The sequence below is a fragment of the Anarrhichthys ocellatus genome, unplaced genomic scaffold, assembly GCF_004355925.1.
Source record: "Anarrhichthys ocellatus isolate YVR2014 unplaced genomic scaffold, GSC_Weel_1.0 scaffold37, whole genome shotgun sequence".
In the NCBI taxonomy this organism is placed as follows: domain Eukaryota; kingdom Metazoa; phylum Chordata; class Actinopteri; order Perciformes; family Anarhichadidae; genus Anarrhichthys; species Anarrhichthys ocellatus.
This window is the reverse complement of record NW_022280067.1, coordinates 3,441,731-3,461,775: the sequence shown is the minus strand read 5'-3', so window position 1 is coordinate 3,461,775 and position 20,045 is coordinate 3,441,731. Positions and strand designations below refer to the sequence as shown.

Genomic DNA, 20,045 nt, shown 5'->3' with positions numbered 1-20,045 from the left:
ATTGGAAACCAATGGCCTGGAATGGTTTACAAAATGATTAGCTACTATGTCTAATTATTTATTTGTAGTAAATTAACGTTATTCTTTTTCCTGAACGAGGCGCTTCCTCGTCTTACTTCCGATTTAGAATAGAAGAGCTGATACTTTGCTTCGCGTCACCAGCTTTAACATCCTTTACTGATCCCAAAAAATGTTTTTAAGCTTAAAAAATGTTATTATTAATATTTTTTTAGAAGAGAAAGTAATCATTTAGATTCCCAATATGTGATCAGTTTATCCAAATGATGCCTATTTGGGGAAGAAAAACGTTTTTGCAATAAGCTATACTACTAAACTGACATTAAGCTACTAGCTAGCAGACAGACAGCAGACAGATTGGTTTAAAATGCTTTTAAATCATATCAATAAAAATGTACATGTATTAAAATTCTATCTTTTGACTATGAGAACGCCGCCACCAGCCATCTACAGTACATTTAAATTTGAATATATACTTGGCGTCAGTGTCAAATCCACTTCATGCTCCAACATTTGCCCCCGTAGTCATCTAACCCCCCGCGGGGAACGAGGAGGTAGATATACAATCCCAGCTCTTGTGGGAGGATGGCGTCATTTTTTTGTGTTAATACCAAACAGCACCATGTCCACTCCACGCAGCCTTCATATGGAGTCGAACACCGGGGGCAGACAGGGCATTTTGACGGTCCGCGGATCAAACTGGTTCCATATGACCACAGCTGGCATTACTCCAGGCCTGGGGCAACCTGACAGTCCGAGCAGAGGGCCCGTGCAAACTTAACAGTGGGGGGTTCGTGTATAAAGCCCGAGAATAAATCTTGAGTTTCAAAGACGATTCGAAATCCGATGCCCATGCCCTATTACTGATTGATTCCCATGAAGAGAGTAAAAATTCCCACAAAGCATACACTTGATCTCCTACATCAATGCTACAATGAGGACAATTTTTGCTAAAAACAATACCGCCGTCCCAAGACATGAAAGAGGTAATCAGAGCTATATTTCCCATCTCTGACAGGATAAATATCACAAAGTCACACATCAAGCTGGAGAAGAGTTTTGTGAATGAGGCCCCATGAGTGTGTCGGTACGTTTCTCAACAGAGGCAGAACGTTTCACGCAAAGAGCAGCAAAGTGCTGGTCTCCACAGGCCGCCCATGAGGGACAAAGAGAACATACCGCACTGTTTTATGGCCCGGCCTGCAGCGAGGCATGATGGGAAGTAATAACCACATCATTACCAACTGCGCCTCAGCCTTGTCAGACGTCAAGAGGAATAAAAGAAGCATGCAGAGTTCACACTCGGGCTGCCAGTCTACCGCGCCGTCGGACCCGGTCACGCATGTGCCCGCACATACAGTACATATACACAAACGCTCGTCGGCTTGATGAAACACCATTGCGCTTCCCAAAAGGGTATATTCACACCAATACACACCTAAAGAGACACACATAGCGGGTTGTTCAGCTGCCAAGATGAGAGGCAGCGCTTCCGCTCAAGTTCTGCCAAGTCGGGTCAAAGGTCACGCGATTCAATGGGAAGGTCCTGAGAGTGTCGCTTTCCGTTGGATCACTCGCTCATTATCGAATAACGGCATCAAGTGGCACGGAGCCGCCGCGAGACCATGTGCAAATCCGCAAGAGGAGGGATTAGCGCCGAGGCAGCTGGCGCGCTGGATGACTGCAGCGGTTTTGAGGGGGAAGATGCAAACACACTCAGAAACACATGGCTTATGTTCTCCCTCTCATACACACACACACACACACACACACACACACGTCTGGGATGTCTCCTCTGCTAATGCCTCTCTCTTTTTCTGCCATCTTTCTATTAAGAATGTTGAAGTCTCCCAAGCCCGAGCCGTGATAACCCCAATGACATCACTCGGGTTATTTTCTGAAGACGTAATAACTATGCCCTCAAACACAACAGTTTTCATGGGATGAGCAACACTCCCCATGACGAGTCAGTGCGGTTTCTTTTTAAAGGCACAGTTCACCCCAAAAATCAAAAATCCATATTCCTCTTCTTACCTGTAGTGCTATCTAAATGGTTTTGGTGTGGATTTCAGAGTGTTGGAGATAACGGCCGTAGAGAAGACTGCCTTCTCTTCTTGTAGGAACTATAGTTTCCACGGTCGATTTTTCCAAAACTGGTGAACACACACTAAAACAATCTAGCTAGAAAAATAGCCCGCAAGAGGAAAGTTATGTATTTTTCCTTTTTCAGCGGACTGAAATCTAATTTTCTGCCAAAAAAAAAAAATCTTGATCATAATTTCTTGAAAAGTTAATTTGCATTGGAAACAGGTTTAAATACTTTAAATAGATTTTTGAATTCATAATCTGTAGATTTGTTTTGCAGTGTGATGAGCATGCTGAGGCAGATTTTGAGGGAGCTCAGTATAAGTTTCACATGTTGTGTTGTTGCTGTACACCCCCGTCTCTCTCACAACGTACACCTGCAGACCTCCGCCCTCAGTCTGCAGACCTCAGTGCAAATGAATCCCCAATGGCAGCAGCCCCCTGGAGGAGATAAAGACACAACGTAATATCTGATCACCCTCCGTGTAATACCATGAACAACACAATGTCCTGGGAGGCAGACTTCTTTACGATCTGTCTGTCAACAGCCGGCCAGCCAAGTTCAGAGAAAGTTTTGGATGATAAATTTTTCGGTGGGCTGCTATTTTATTTTTTTTCCTTCATCTCGGGCAACACGTCAGTGCCAGAGACGCCAGGCATGATAACTGCAGGAAAATGAGCAGAGGGCGCCAAGATTTGGTAGACAAAAAGGTATGCAAGAACAGTGCTGTTTAAGGCTGAAGGCATGTCATGTTATCATGACATATGCACGTGAGCAAGCAGGCACACAAACACAAGCAACGCATACAAAGTCAGAGTAGCCCAGTGTTTGAAAGAAGAGACCATAAAGTCAACTTTCAGAAGACACTTGGACATCCACATACACACAATAGAGCCTGCTGCAATTAGGCCACTCCATGCATTTGCATAGGAAAATCACAGAGTGGGCAAAAAAGAAAAAGAAAGGAAAGAAGACACGAAAAGAGTAAAAATAACACATCGTCAACGAATGTAATGGAGACCAGAGCCACAGCTCAGAGCTCAGAAACAGTCACACTTTCTTTTCAGTTTGCTGCTTGAGATATCACCAGCTTTAATAAAAAACATGTCTGACAACAGAGACGAGGGAGGGCGGCACAGGTACCCCCCCCCCCCCCCAATTGTTTGGGAGGGCCGAGTCACGTTGACTGGACCTGCACATCGCTGCCCAGAACCCTCACCAGCTGGTTTCAATTAAACAAGCCCAAGTGGAGAGGGGAGAGAGGAAGGTCGCTTTCACCAAAACGGCTAGCTGTTTCGGAGCCAGGAGTTCTTTCCGCTCTCCGTTTCTGACAGATCGGTCGTTAGAAATTCGTGCAAACAGTGTTTTGTTTTTGCCAGCGATGCCACCCCCCGCCGGCCGCCATGCAAAGCCACACAGTTCACCGGGCAAGATGGGGATGTTTGAACCCAAAGCTTGCATCCAGGGTGCTCTATGATATTTCACTGAAACAAAAAAAACAAGATTATTGCTTTGGAACTACAGAGCAGCCGTGCCAGCACTCTGATCCAAGAATCTCCTTGAATGAGATAATAATCCTCCAAAGTGAGGCTCATGCTCTGCAGTTATTGTCTCGGTCACCACAAGCTATTTTCCCCGAGACGTTCCACTCGGCTACGTGCTCAAACAACCGCAGCCTTTCTGCAAAACGACCCGTGGGAGGACGATGTGCACACGCAACTTAACGAGGAGGGAAGCATGTGTGCTGGGGAGGTTCTGTAAGTCAACGCAGCACAGAAACACCTGATGAGAAGCACCTGTCAGTTCAAGAAAAGCTCAAAGGGTCAGTTCACCCAAATGAGAAAAAAAAAACCGTAATGTCACTTACCTCTAATAACATGTTAAAATGCAGATTTTGGCATCATTTGGCCAGTTTTGGATGGAGAAATCTCAGAGACAGATGTATCAGAATCTGGACAAATAACAATCAAACTACCTGCATTCATCGAGGTGAATGAGAGAATGTGTTATTTGTATTCAGGTGAACTGGCCCTTATCCCTCCTTATGTAGCTTTGAGACACTATCACATACATTCTGTTGTTCCAGCTCTTCAATGAAGCTAGATGAGTGAAGTATCGAAGTATCGAAACCCAACACTCTATTTTTTACAGATTCATTATTGCAATAATACGATGTTTTAGATGATTAGCGCATCATTTATACACTTTTTTGCCGACATTTTTTGGAAACTTCGGGATCTCCACTAGAATTTGTAATAAAGTTCTGTGGGTTTAAACAATGTTTGGCTGCACAGCAAGGCTGCAGAACTAATTGCACACTGCTGGGTCGATGGGGATTTAGAGGTAAATAACACAACACAATTACCTCTTTATAAAAGAAAGCTATAAAGGATTTGAAAACAAAGGGAACAAAGCATTAAGACAATAAGAAGCTCAAGCTTATAAGAATCACGCTTTGAATAAATAAAAAACAGATATAATCAGGGGAAAACTCTATTAGGTCAGTGGATTGTCACGGTCCGAGAAAAGGCCAACAAGCTGCCAAGCAAAGAGCATGAACATAATTATGACCAACACTCTCGCGTGATTTTAAAAATCCAACAACTTGCAGAGAAATCGAGTGCCGGAAAAGTCACGCTGGGACATTTTGAAAGCAGAAATATTTCAATTCCAAAATTGAAAGCAGCTGCGAACCGACTGTGGCTTGGCTCATTCTATTTTTCTGAGTTAGGACCTTCACAGCGGAGCAAGCGAGGAAAAGATTTTGAAAGCTTGAAAAGCACCAATCACAACAACACAACTAGAAAACAATTAAAGAAAAAATAAGCTCGGTACAAATGCTGAATCACAATATGGTTAACCTCTTAATAAAGTGAGAGCGTGTGCTGCGCACAGAGCGGGAGCTGCAGTGGATCCCCTGATGGAAAACTCATAAAATAAGAGGGGAGATAACAATAACACGGGCTCTCGCTCGCTGGTGCCAGTCTATCTTTGCTTGTCTCCTGCCTCTGACACTAAAGCCCTACTCCAGCCCTCCCCCCTTTTCCTTCCCTCCTTCTTTTTCCTCCCTCCATCTCCCATCTAGCTCCTAAATTGTCCGTCAGGGCTGTGGGAGATACCCCTTCCTGCCACGGGGTCGCTCGTCTTACCAGATGAGGTGTGTGTGTGTGTGTGCGTGCACATGAGAACTCTGCACACGATGCAGAAACTGCACACCCTCTCTCTCTCCCCTTCTCGTTGGTTGTCCCTGTAGGAGGGAGGATCTGCGAAGGAGGCGACCGCACTAAATGTCACTTTGACGGTGCCCGTTGATGGACGGCCAGCGGGAAGTGAGATGTGCAAAAGAGCAGGAGTTCGTTTTGTTCTTTTTTTAAAAGACAGAAAGCAGATAGACAGAGGAGAGAGACAGGTCAACGAGGCAGCATGGCGAAGCCCGAGCTCTGAAAACAATGGAAATGGGCTGTGTGTATTTCTGCATGTGGATGTGTTGGAGTGTTTGTTGATGCTAGAGAGCTCGGTAAGTCACGTGGAAGAACAAATCATTCTGTAGCTGGGATCCATTATTACCGCCGAGAGCATGTGCCAAAACCAACCCTCCACTCTCCCCCCTTTCTCTCTACCTCCCTTCGTTTTACAAGTGAAAGTAGTGGAACATTTTCTTTTCTTTTTTTCTCTTCTCAAAGCTGGACAGAGTTGGGCATATTTTATGGTCCCTTCACAGTCAGAGCAGCGCAGAGAAAAGTGATGAAGAAATCTCTGGGATGTAGTCATACTCAGGATTTATTTCCCTGCGTAGCTCTTGCTCGGGGAAAATGTACGACCCAAATCATAGCTGTACCTGATCATTCCCACTTCAATTGCTCCCAATCAACCTTGCTGCGGTTGAGAGACTATAAAGCTTGGAAACTTTAGATCACAGCTTCTGATGGACCGGTCTAATTGCACTTGAAGAAATCCCTCCCTGCCGGTACAACACGGTAAAACGGCTCCATTTTGATCACGGCATTTTGATCTGCGGTACCAAAGGAGAAAAGGCATTCCCGGAGGAGATTAATACTATTTCAGTCGCACATTTGGTCCGAGCATTGCGTTTAAGTCGGAGGAATGACCCCTCCCAAATGAGGCATGACAATCAAAGTCACAGCACAAGAGAAATGTACCTCTGATGTGAAAATAAACCCGATGATGCAAAACTCTGCGGAGCATGCACAGCTCTGGCCACATTCATTTATTATTCTAACCCATGGTCTTGCATTGACTTTGCATGAGGCAGAAGGGGGGGCAAAAAAATGAAAGAAAGAAAGACTGCGGACAGTTAACCACAGAGCTGAAAGACTTTTCTTTTAATATACATGCACATTCCCTTTATAAACATAATTTAGCGGTAAACCGAGTTTAAAAATAGAGTGTGTAAATAATTTCTGTTTCAACCTGTTTAGAGTAGCAGCAGGGTGGAGTTACCACACCAAGACAATTCACTTTGCCACAGAAGACAATACAATGAGTGCTACAAAGTCGAGACAATAAGAGTTATATCTCCAAAGGTAATTTTGTGCATTTTTACTTTAGTTTACTTTTACTAGATCTAACAATATCTGGATTTTTACTGATTCCAGATCTGGTGTGTTGAACATGGGAAAGAAAGAAAAGTCTTTGTCACTGCTTGTTGATAGAGAACTTCCAATCAGGGGGTTGTGATCCCCACGAGAGGTCACGACTAGTGTCACTAGATAACTAACAGGTTATACAAGAGTTAAAAAAACATTCCCGGGACCCCCAAATTATGTTTCTCTTTGCATCAAGTGTAATCTTTGTTATTTATTTATTTTGCCACTTGCCAGCCCAGTTGGCAGAAGAAAAAAAAAAGTTGGCATTGTACGTTTCTGCAAACCAAAATGTGGATGTTTTTGGATTCGATCAGAGCATGTGACTCAGTATATCGAGTGACCGTTAATGAAAGTTACGTAGTTCAATAACGAGTATATCAAGCGAGATAAGGGCAGGTGGGAGAGGGGGTGGACGGGTCAAACAAACACAAGACTCTCACCCAGGCGACCGCAGGTATTATTTAGTCAACCTAGATACGTTTATAATAAATAGTCAAAAGCCAAAAAAAGGTTAGCCACCACAAATGAAGGTATCCAACTAAATATAATTTATATATCAACAAATATGAGAAACATACATTTTAGTATCAGTATTGAAATTCATTCATTGTATATACCCAGCCTGAGCCGTGATCCAATGTCATGGACAATGAATGTGACTCCTCAGTCACTTGAGCAGGTAACCAGCCATGTACAAAGATCTTAATCTCTTCTGAAGCTCGGCCAGGTTTGTGAAAAACCAAAACTGACTGAACAGCCATTGTGGCTTGTGGCCAAAAAAAAGTTAGTTTTGCTCTTTCACTTCTCGAGTGACATTTGGCTTAACTTTAAAGAACATGGCACGGCGGAACAATACGACCCTGCTCCCGACCTTTCAGCCCCCAGAGTTTGACAAATGTGTACTGTGAGCTGTGCCAGTCGCTGCTTTCTGATGAGAAAAACAAAAGCAAACATGGTGAAATGTGAAACAACTACGGTTAAAACTTTAGAGACTTAAAGCCATAAGAGCTCGACAGAAAAAAACGAAAGAAGCGTAACTTTAATGTTCATCTGAAGTGGGCAAATGAGCTGGAGAGCAGCCGTAACGTTTCCAAAGAGAGTTACACTGTTCCACAAAATAAATGGAACAAGACAAACACGAACAAACAGTCTTGTGCAAAAAAAGAAAGTCATTAAGGCTCAGTTTGAATCTGCAGAAAAGCAGTCACAAAGTATCCCAATGATCATATTTGACAGTAACATAATCATAATAATCTAAATGAAACTGAATTATTTTGACTGTGAATACCATTTACAGTCTTCCTGCACTTGAGAGGAAGTTTGAACTTGTGGTCAGTGTGTGTGTGTGTGTGTGTGTGTGTGTGTGTATGTATTTGGCAGCATTTGCTTGCACACATCTATGCGTGAGCGAATGTTTATCCAACTTTTATGGCGATTGTCTCGTAAAAACGGACGGCCGCTCTGGGACAACCTGCGCTCACCCGCAGGTTCACCCGGATCGACCACCTACCAGGAGGGCCGAGCAGATGCTCACCTCCTCGATGACCATTTCCAAAAGGCGTGTCCAGACGGATTACTGAGTGAATTATTACCCTGGTCACGGTCGGACTGGACTGTTACCATCCTTTCTCAAGCACATGAGCATACTTACTGAGACACACGCACAAAAAAAAATAAATCACAATTCGACCATGAATTACAATACACGAGGATGCCGTTTGTTCTGCATCGTTCCTCTTCCAGTTGTTGTATAATGTCCCTTCGGAGGAACATTACATTTTAATACTAAGCTTGTGTATGAATCAAAGCCTTTCTTTTGTGTTCAGTTTGATTCGACAAAGAACAGTAAATGCTGCACTTAGAGGGCTATCAGTATCACTGTTCGACCTTTCTCTGGGAATTGTAGTCATCAATATTTCAATTTGTATTAATACTGTCTCTCTCACACACACACACACACAACACAGAAACCAGCATCCGTATCGTATTGTCCGGCCGCTCATGACCTTCTCCTCCCTGCCTCGTTGACCTGGCTGGCGTTTTATCTCGCCCTGCCCTCCATCTTCTCTGAAGCTCTGATACCGCCTCTGATGTCCGAATCACATTTCCCTTCATGTTGGATGAGGTTCAGCATCACACAAACACGGGGAGAGCAAAAGAGGGAATGAAAGAGAGGCAGAAAGAAAAGCAGACTTTGAAGTTTGTCGCCAACAAGATTTATGAATCAGACTGATCCACAACACAGAGAGAGACACAAACAGATTCCCACAGACACAAAGCAGGCAGGCAGACACAAAAGAGATGCAAAGACAGAGAGATATACAACTTAACTAAGAGGGGAGTGTATGAAACAGAGCTGAAGCCATGCATAGCAACGCTTATTTCTATATCGGCCTCAGTCATCATGCATTCCCTGACTGTGATGTCCAAAAAGTACATGACAGGCAGATACAGCGCTCCCACCTGCCTCGGGACATGATCAAGAGCCCTGGCCCTTGCTTCTTCCTTCCCAGGATTCCTTGTAACGCCGGCTGTGTCTGACCCTTGCAGGACCCTCCTAAAACTGTCTCCCTCCGCCCCTCCTTTTCCTTCATTCCCACAACTCCCAATAACACCGTCTGACATGTCCAGAACCCTCCCAAACCCTTTTCTTTCTTCATACTCACAAGCAGCTCTACCGTACGTCTCTCACTGGTGATGGGAGGGGAGGAAAGCTGGCTGACAGGGGCATCCATACACACCTAAATCTGCCAAGGCAAGATGCTGGCACAGACCAAAAAAATAACAAAAGCCTCCCGATCCGCGGCCGGGGCAGTGCAACACTTTATCTGCGATGGCAAAACAAAGGAAGGCCTGTTGAACACTCCGACTGTGTTTACTTTCTGGGGAGAACAATGCCTTTAAGAGGAGGGGGCAAGGACTGATGTGGCACTTGCGGGCCTCTCCGAAAAAACAACACTTCATTTTGATTCACAGTGAGTCTAAGAAAACAGTTGTAGCAGTCTGGTCTGGAGGGGCTGGAGGGGTTGAATGTGAGGTGGCAGATGAAGGGAAAGAGTATTTATTCTGTGATTTTTTTCCAATGATTACATTTCTTTCTTTAAAGGAGTACACCACCACGTTTTCAGCATGGACTGAAGGGGACATAGTCACCTCGAAGTCATTGTTTGTGGACTACCGTTTTGAAGCCTCGAGTTTGGCGTTTTACAACCAGAAGTGACACGAGAGGATGGAGCTAAGTTCTACCGAACGCGGATTTTAGGCGGCCAAAATGTTAAAATTACCTTTCACGAAATGAAAATACACTGAAAAAGGGTTTAAGATGTCAGATGAAAACGTGGACAACTCTCAGACCGGACAACGCCGTGATAGCAACCTGTCAATCACAAGGTAGCCCTGCCCTAATGCATACCCTGCTTTATGGTCTATCTGACTCTAAATGGACAATAATTTACTCAATGAACATACTTCTTCTCTAAGTGCCTTCTGGTGCCTTGTCTTTCTAGTAACATCAGCAAAGATCATTCTTCTTGGAAACAAACATATAAACATTTTAAAAAGTCGAATTGCTTTCCAGCACATTACACTTTTTAATCATAGCCCAATCAGTGATATGCAGGTGTTTTGTCTTCAACAGCTGATGGCCAAAAGTGGAATAGATCCTTGAGTTATGGGGGGAAATGTTTCCAACTCCAAACAAGGACATTGCAGGATGTGATGAATCAAAACTTGGAGTGAAATTTAAAAAAACATCCTCCTGAACTCTGAATGGAATCTGGATTCACCAACAATGGATGATTCTGCTGCCAAGAGATTTTCTCTCATAACTGTTAATTGTACCAGCTTTAAGAGGAAGAAACACAAAGATTTCTGGATGATGAAGTCATTTCCATGACATTCCAAGACACTTAGAAGCTGCTGAAGTAAAACAACTAAATATGATCATTTAAATTTCTGTTAAGCATTTCACAAACACTGGCTGACTAAAATAAATGCCCAGTGCACATCATACGTGACCCAGATGTGAGACTAAAGTCCCATCGGTCATGCAACGACAGATCTAATCAACAATCACTGACAATGAAACTTTCTAAGATGCCAAGAAGGTCAGAAAAAGAAACAACCTCTTTCCACTGCACGGCCCTGAGTTGTTTAAGATCACGACCGTCGATAACACATGTCCAGCCAAATTCTCTTTGTTTAATTATTTCCAAAACATCACACATGGTACATAGGAGAGGGAAAAAATGCCAGCTTTGCATGCAATCAATGGGGAGAATGGGAAATGGAGAATGTGAAAGGGTCACAACCCCAGGGGTGGAAATAATCCCCCAGTTGCTACCGGGTATCTGGTGTATAAACACTGCACTGGAAAAACATTAGTCTAAGTCTGAAGGTTTACACTATTGTACCACACGGTCCTTTGAGATCCTGTTGACTGAGGAGATACAAATAGTATGAATATGACCTGTGCATTTTGCTAATAAAACTACGGCTGTAAAGACTGTCGCATTTCAGCACAAAACCGGCCCACATTTCCGAATGTGGAAGGTCATTTGAATTCCTCCAAGTTATTAGATCTCACGCTTCTCAAACTGGAGAGACTGACTCCTCAGCCAGGTGGTATGGTAAAGTCATTTCTCCACGGGGTGAGAAAGTTCAAGCTTAGCATGAACCCAATCTAGAGTTTAATGTTTGGGAAAGCGAGCACTGAAGCGCTATATTCTCTCATTAGCCCGACAGTAGAGTCTGCAGGGAAGCAGATTGCCATCTTCGTTGCAGGCAAAGTGAGAGAGCATTTGATATTCCCATTTGGCCCGTGCAAAACTTTAAGTTAACTTAGCTAACACGATTTTGCCAAGTAATCCTTGATTTCAATAACGTGTTGAGTTTGTCTCCAAATAACTGATTGCTGTATTATATTTCAGTTTCAACACTTGCAGTGGTTGAGAAGGCATCAATAACGACTGTCAAAGATATTCCGCTTAAATCATTTCACATCAGGCATTTTGGAAATGCGGTAACACAAAACACATTTCTCAAGAGAAGAAGAAGCTTACACCTTTTTGTTTTTGCTCTGGGAAGTCTATTTTATATGCAGCGTGTGTGCGACCAGAAAAGTAATATAATGGCATTTCAAGTCCTGGTTAAAATTTACAAAACATATATATAGACTCACATTTGTTTTTCATTTGACTGGCGGCCTTAGCCACCCGAATGTGGGTTGAGGGTTCCTGCATTACACTTCAGAGAATATAACTCCCTCTTTCTGTAGGGAAAGCCTGAAAAAAGGTGCATCGCATAATTCAAACTCAGTGGACAGCTTAAGTTTCACTGACTCTGCCCTCGGCGTCTTTTCAAGAGTCTTAAGAGGTCACCCAATTTTAATGGTCACTTATTGCCTGAGGAGCAGTTCCCTGTGGTACAAAAAGGGACCCCAAGACCACCCCAGTGTCAAAACAGCCTCAGGCTCAAGGACTCAAAGTAATACTGGCACTGATGATGCATACCTGCACAGGAAGAACTTATGAATTACTCTCCAAACTTGAGAAACTGGGGAAACCATCAAGGGGCCTTGAACCTGAAACAGCAGCCCTGAATCATTTACGTCTACAGTGGGGAAATTAAAATGTGGTCCTTTTTTTTGATTTGTGCGGTTCATATCCGCTGATAAGAATATTTCAGTTTACAATAGCAGCAGGAGAGGAGCTTGTGCAGACGACATGCAACACTCATTTCCCTTTCCAAGACTGCTCAAATATTAGAGGAGGCACATTCAAGATGAATTGTATGGCTAGTGTGTTTTTGGAAACGGGAACAATAAAGTTATCTTGCCAACGAAGGCCTTCTTACTCATGTCTAAGAAAACTGTGATTTAATATAAGGCAGAACCATGCGTAAAAAAAGGAATTTAATTAATACACAGATAAATGCAATAGGTGTCTCTGTTTTATGTGTGACTTGGACAGCCTCACTCCCCTTTTTCTTCCCCCAGTCCAAACCTTGATCTCATTATACTTATTCCATCCAAATGTCTCAAATGCCATTGGGTGAGTTCATGCCATCTCCCTGCCAAACAGATCAAATAGACCAATATAGCTAAATACAATGTGGCTTTCGAGTACCTTTAGAGAATAGAAAAGTCAGCACTGTACTCACCTCAGCACGCTGTGTTCTGGGCTGGCTGGCGTCCGTCTCGATGGCGTACACATCCACCACGTAGAGGTCGGAGCCTTGTTCTCGGTCCAGCTCTGCAGCAGTCTGTATCACTCCAGTGTGCCGGCCGATGGTGAAAAGGCGTCCGACGGCTTTTCCGCCACTGCGAACAGCCACGATGTAATACTCCACTTTGGTGGCTGAGCCTCGCGGGCTTGAGGCATCCAGAGAGATGACGTTGGTGCCTGGCGGCTGGCCCTCTTTGAGGATAGTGATGTACTTCGGCTGGGAGAAAACGGGCCCATCCAACCCTTGGAGGATAATGATGAGCTCAGTTCTGGAGGTCTTGCGGCTGCCGCCGTGGTCGGTGGCTGACACGGTGAGCGTGTACATGAGTCGGGACTGTACCAGCTGGGAGGCCAGACGAATATCTCCGCTGTATCTGTCCATGATGAAAGTGTCAGAGTCTCCTTCCACAAGCTCGTACTCCACTTCTCCGTTTGCCCCCTCATCGGGGTCAAAGGCCAACACTGTTGTGAGGATGGAGCCCATGACTATGTTGGGCTCAGCCACGAGGGCATTCTGGGTCATGAAAGTGGGGACATTATCATTTAAGTCTGTGATCCAAATTGTGACATTTTTCAGTGCAAAGCGGCGGAATTCAACTGGAACTGCCTGGTCAGTGGCTTTGACTGTCAGCTCGAACAGATTTGAAAACTCCCTGTCGATTTCCTTGCTGGTGTATATGAGCCCGGTGCTTGAATCAATGCTGAAGTGGCCTCCCCGGGGAATCTGTTGAACAATGGCGTACTCCAGCTCCCCGTTTATGTCTGCATCTGTGTCGTGAGCTGTAATGGTCATGACTGAAGCTGAGAGGGGAAGATTTTCAGAGATGGATTTGAAAATGTCACCAGGGGTAAATATGGGAGGGTTGTCGTTAAAATCCCTGACATGAATGACCACAGGAACGGATAAGGAGCGGGGTGGTCTGCCGTTGTCCTTTGCGGTGATGTTGAGTTTGTAAAGGGACTGAGTTTCAAAGTCCAGATTTTTAACTAAAAAGATGCTGCCGGTGTTAGGGCTGATGCTGAAAGTGCCGTGGTTGTTTGTGGCTGTGATGCTGTATGTTATGTCGGCGTTCTGACCAGAATCTGCATCAGTGGCGGTCACCGAGGCCACCAGCTCCCCTATCCTCATGTTCTCCAGGACGTCCACAGACAGTGAGGATTTAGGGAAGGAGGGGGAGTTGTCATTCTCATCCAGGATGCTGATGCTAAGCATACAGGAGGAGGACAGGGGCACAGCTCCAGCATCAACAGCTATGATTTTTAATGAATAGGAGGATGTAGATTCATAGTCCAGCTTTCCTACTAAAGTAATTTGTCCAGAGCTGCTATCAATAGTGAACTGTCCTTCCTCGTTGCCCTCGGAGATGTGATAATGAACCAGTCCGTTTTTGTTCTCATCCACATCAGAGGCGGAGACCCGCAGCAGTTGAGTCATGTTTTGAGCCGACTCTGAGATGGAGGCCTGGTAAATGTCTTTAGTGAATTTAGGAGGGTTGTCGTTGATGTCTTGAATGTAAACTTGTACTTTGGCCTGGTCTCTGAGGGGCTTGGGGAGACCCTGGTCCGACGAGACGACCACGAAGCTGAACACGGCGGTGCCTCTTTGTCTCATGAGCGTCTCGCGATCAAACTGCAGCGTGCTGGTCAACTCCCCCGTGATGGCGTTCAGCTCAAAGTTGGGCTGCGGAGTCTCAAATGTGTATCTCACCTCGCTGTTTGGGCCAAAGTCCTTATCCTCGGCAAAAACATGGCCAGCCAGCAACCCCCTCTTCTGCTCTTCCTCAAAATGAAACACATAATTGGTGCTGTTAAAGAGGGGACGGTTGTCGTTTACGTCATCTAGAATCACGCTGACATTGACGGTGGCACTTAGCGGCTCAACAGCCCGGTCTTTGGCCACAACCACTAAGTTATATCTGTCTTGTATCTCCCGGTCCAGCTCTGCTTTGATGTACAGCTGCCCATCTGGAAAAATACCAAACAGATCGCCTGTGTTGCCACCGGCGATGTCATACATAATCTCCCCATTGAGACCAGAGTCTTTGTCGGTGGCCTCCACTTTGAAAAAGCGGCTGTTGACAGGCTCAGACTCCAGGATGATGACCTCATACGAAAGCTGGTCAAACACTGGCGAGTTGTCGTTGACGTCGTAAACGCTGACGATGAGGATGAGGCTGGAGGTGTGCTGGGGGACCCCCATGTCTGATGCGATGACCTCGACCTCGTAAGAGCTCGTGGTGACCTCCAGCGGCCCGGTCAGCGTGATGAGGCCGTGCTTCTCATGAATGTGAAACATGCCTTTGGGGTTCTGTTTGAGACTGTAAACCACCGCGCCGTTTGTGCCTTCATCAGGATCAGACGCTTTGGCCTGGAATATGACGTGACCTGTGCTCCAGTTTTCCACTGCACTCACATGCTCCACAGCGTGAAAAAAACGAGGGGCATTGTCATTTAAGTCCTTCACCGTGATGTTAACCGAGGCCTCTCCTGTGATCTCCCCAGCTCTCGCTACAACCTTCAGCTGATAGAAGCCCTGCTCCTCTCTGTCTATCTGGCTCGATGCTGTGATCTGACCTGCGCTGTTCACCAAAAAAAGCCCCCTCTGGTCGCCTGAGGTGATCAGATATGAAATGTTTGTGTTCAGATCAACAGTAGTGGCTGACACGGTCCCTATAACTGTCCCGATGCCCACGTTTTCAAACATGACAAAACTGTACACTTCCTGGCTGAAGACTGGGGGGTTATCCTGTGTGTCAATGACAGTTACAGTCACTATGGCCTGGGTGTGTGAGCGCAGGCTGCTACCATCTGCCGCTGTCACCTGCAGCTGGTAAGCAGTCTTCTCCTCTCTATCTAGGGGCATAAGCGTGGTAATTTTCCCTGTGTTGCTATTAATGCGGAATTTGGAAGCATCCCCAGCTGTAATTATATATTTGAGTGTGCCATTTCGGCCTAAATCGGGGTCTGTGGCTGAAACGGTGGTTACATAAGAGCCTGAGGGCTCGTTCTCTTTCACGTTGGCAAAATACTGCACTGGGTAGAAAACTGGCCTATTGTCATTAATATCCCTCAGGGTGATGTTGACTTTCCCTACAGAGTGCAAAGGGGGGCTGCCCGCATCTGCTGCCTGGATGTGAAGTAAGTAGGAGGCCTGGTTCTCCCTGTCTAGCTCCGCGGCCGTGCTTAATCGCCCTGACGAGGCATCCAGGCGAAACAGCTCCTGGACACTGGCTGGAGTCTCGGCATCAAATGAGAACCGGACAGTTCCATTGGCCCCGACGTCGTCGTCTGAGGCCGACAGCACCAGCAGCTCAGTGCCGGCAGGAGCATGCTCCACCAGCGAAACAAGATACGTGCTCTGCGTAAATGTGGGCACTTGGTCGTTCACATCAGTGATGTTAACTATTAGTTTAGTGTAAGACATCTTGGGCTGCAGCCCCTGGTCTTTGGCACTAATGTTAAGCACAATTTCAGACGCTATCTCCCTATCCAGCGAAGCGGCGCTGGTCACCAGACCACTGTTTTCACTGATGGAGAACCAGCCCAAAGCGTTTCCAGACACCAGGGAGTAGCGCAGGTTGGCATTCTGCCCAGAGTCACCATCTGTAGCAGAAACCCCTTTAATGTAGCTGCCTTTTGGTATGTCTTCACTGATATCTACCCTGTACAGTGTCTGCTGGAATATGGGTGGGTGATCGTTGATATCATTCACAAAAATAACCAGACTGGCGAAGGAGGACCTCGCAACAGGCGTGCCGTTGTCCGACACCGACACAGTCAGGTTGTATGAGGAAATTCTCTCTCTGTCCAACACACTAGCCACTTTAATCAGACTTAAATTGGGCACGGGGGACGTGTGCACTTCAAAGTGCCTCTGCTCGTTGCCCCCTAAGATTGAAACTGATATGTTGCCGTTAGCTGTGGGGGAGTCCGAATCTGAAACAGTGAGCAAAGCCACGACTGTGCCAATCTGTGCGTTTTCATCGACGGAGGCAAATTTAGAGGTCGTGGGGAAATACCTGAACTTCACTACCGGGTCGTTATCATTCACATCTAAAAGTTTGACCGTGGCTTCTGTTCTGCCTGACAGGGAGGGCACCCCGTTGTCTACTGCATGAATAGTCAGGGAGTACTCTTTCTTACTCTCATAATTCAAACCCTCTTTTATAATAATAGTACCGGCTTTGGGGTCAATTTGGAAAGGTGTTCCCTCATCTAAAAAATACCTGATCTCAGCATTGGCTCCCTCATCCTGATCTGATGCTGTAATCTGCAGAATACTAGAGCCCACTGCTGCGTCCTCAAAAACACTGTTTTGATATTGGTCTTGATCAAAAATAGGGGGGTTGTCATTTATGTCTTGAATAGTGACGTTCACTTGCAGGTAACCAAACTTTTTCGGGTCTCCTTTGTCCTCCACTTCCACCAGGAGCTGGTAGAAGGGAGTGACTTCCCTGTCCAAGCCTCCAGTCGAGACGAGGTGCAAGAATGCCCCCTCTCCACTAGGATTGACTGTAATATCCAGGCGGAATTTCCTCTGCTCGTTGCCTTTCACTATTCTGTACGTGGTGTGATCAACTCCGTTACTTCCAATGTCAGAGTCCGTGGCGGTGTCCAGAATCACTTGCCGGCCGCTGCTGGCGTCCTCCTTGAAGGAAACGACAATCGACGTGTCTGGAAACACCGGAGAGTTATCGTTAATATCCAAAACCACTATCCGGACCTCGGTGGGGTACGTGGGCTGGCTGGACAACACCACGACGTTGATGACATCACTCTGCAAGAGCTCCCTGTCAATCACCGAGGAGGTGTAAATGACTCCGGTGGTGCCGTTAATTGCAAAAAGTTTGTGGCTCTCGCTGAAGCGGTACGCGAAGCTGGGCTTGGTCTCTATCGTGCCCACGTAGGAGCCGACGGGCTGCTCCTCCAGGACCTGGAACTCTTGACGGACTTGGCTGGATGCTGAGTACCGCGACAGAGTCCACAGCGCCAGTAAAATCAAATGAAACCGGCCCAAGCCCCTACCTGTGAGCGCCATGGTCAGTCAGCCGGTCCCCCCTTTCTCAGACAGAGTCCATGCCTATGGTGCATCCACTTCACTCACTAAAGCATTGTATTCCAGCAGATGTGCAGGGAATAAAAAAACCAACTCAATGGTAAAACCCAGCAGCGACTCTTTCCACAGATATACTGTCCCAAAGTACTCCACAAGTGTTATTCTGTATCCTGCGCAGCGTTTCGATGCAACAAAATCCTCCTTGAATGGAGAGAATGAGTCCTGCAGATCTGGAAAGTTTCAATTCAACTCCGCAAAAAGCAAAAAAACAGGCAGAAAACTGGCAATCCTTTGAAAGATAAAACAAAACTCCCTCACTCCTGGAAGATGCGTGAACAAAATAAAAATAAAAAAAAGTTTATCCAAAGTTAGCGCGCGAGTGAGCGACGTTGAGAGCGAGCAGGCGGCTGAGCCCATGCGCACCGTCCCGTGGAATAACGGTGCTTCAGTCATATTGTGCGCAGGAGTCCCTGTAAGTTAGGACAAAGCTGGAGTTCCACAAACTCCCTCCCATCACTGATCCCATTGGATGCCGGTGCTCCTGCCCGCCCTCACACTGCCCCCCTCCTCTCTATTGTGCTAGAGAGGATGTCAATCAAATGAGACAGGTAACGATGCCCAGAGCGCTCTTAATTACTCCACTAACAGATTAATGTGTGTTCAAACGATTAATGGGCTCAGGATACGAAAACCTACAGAAACACACATCCTATGACAGAAACCATGCTCGCAATTAACATATATTTTTAAATACTTGGAATAATAGGAGGTGATCTGTGGACATTAAATGTGTATAGTTGCTTTAAAATCAAATGCTTGGAGTGTCATTAGTAGTACTATAATGAAACCATTGAAATATGATCATATGATTCAATAAACATAATTATGTTTATTACAATTTTCTGTAAAAACAACCCAGTATTTAAATATAATGGTCTAATTGTGTTGGGTAATTTAAATTATTTGCATTGTAGATTGTACACTGAAATTTATGGATTTCTGTGTACAATCAATGTGGTCTCTTCAGTTATTTTGGAGACAAATGATATTAAAATATGTATATATATTTCTCAATTAAGGTAGGTGTCTAATAAAGCTCAATGTTAAGTGTAATTTCCAGAACTCATAATTGCCATTGAGATATTTGCATATAATTGAAGGTGCAGGAAGCTTCATTATATGGGTAAGTAGCTCCATCTACCGGCCAAATGATGGTACTGCCAACCAAAATAGATTTCAGTAAAACTTTCTGAAGAGCAGGAGGCAAACATTTAAACATTTGATAACTTTGGTGTTGTGTTCAGCAGGTTTTTTTTGTCTTTAGTCACGTTTGAACAATATGTTAAAAAGTATGGAAACACAAAGTTATTAGAAAATACTAGCCATGTAAGGATTAAGAGTAGATCTTTCTGGTAGAAGTTTTTGGATGTATACTCATGCAAAAGTATTAGTTCGTCCTGCACGTGATGAAAGGTGAGCTGAGCCGTAGCAACAATCTGATCCGATCATTATTTTACTGAAAACGTATCGGCACGTATCAGAAACAACTGATACAACCTGATCTCCGTTTATGTTCAGGGGAGTATCGCTGTTTACTCTGTAGGAGCATCAAATCCTCAACTTGGTGAATCAACATGAAATGCTGTTGAATAAAATATCGTATCTGTTTTTTACTGTTCTATGAAAACCACAGATTAAATGTATACATATATATATATATATATATATATATATATATATATATATCAAAGTGTAAAGTGAAATTTAAATGCACAACACTGTTATTTCAAAGAAAATAGATACAGGGTTAATATATATATATAAAATAGTATGTATTGGTAAAAAAAACCTGTATTTGGACAATTCTAAATGCTATTCTCAGATTTAGTTTTCTGTTGTGTACGTCTGCTGTTCTAGCTCTACAAAGCTCTCTAAAGTGACAAACACTAACTTCCTAAAATGAGTCTAGTCATGCAAACCTTGAAACTTACCTCAAATTAAGTTGCATAAATATTTCCCATTTCTGCTTGATGAGCAGATCATTTTCACATCTG

General features: G+C 44.8%; 1 protein-coding gene across 2 annotated transcripts in view; it reads right to left on the bottom strand.

Moving 5' to 3' along the window:
• Positions 1-18,432, bottom strand: part of fat4 (FAT atypical cadherin 4) — a 99,300-nt gene extending 80,868 nt beyond the window's left edge. For both annotated transcript variants that reach the window (XM_031867024.1, XM_031867025.1), the window contains exon 1: positions 12,871-18,432. In XM_031867024.1, coding sequence (XP_031722884.1) covers positions 12,871-17,973 — 5,103 coding nt within the window. In that variant the 5' untranslated portion in view covers positions 17,974-18,432. The remainder of the gene's footprint in view (positions 1-12,870) is intronic.
• Between the last annotated feature and the right edge of the window lie 1,613 nt (positions 18,433-20,045).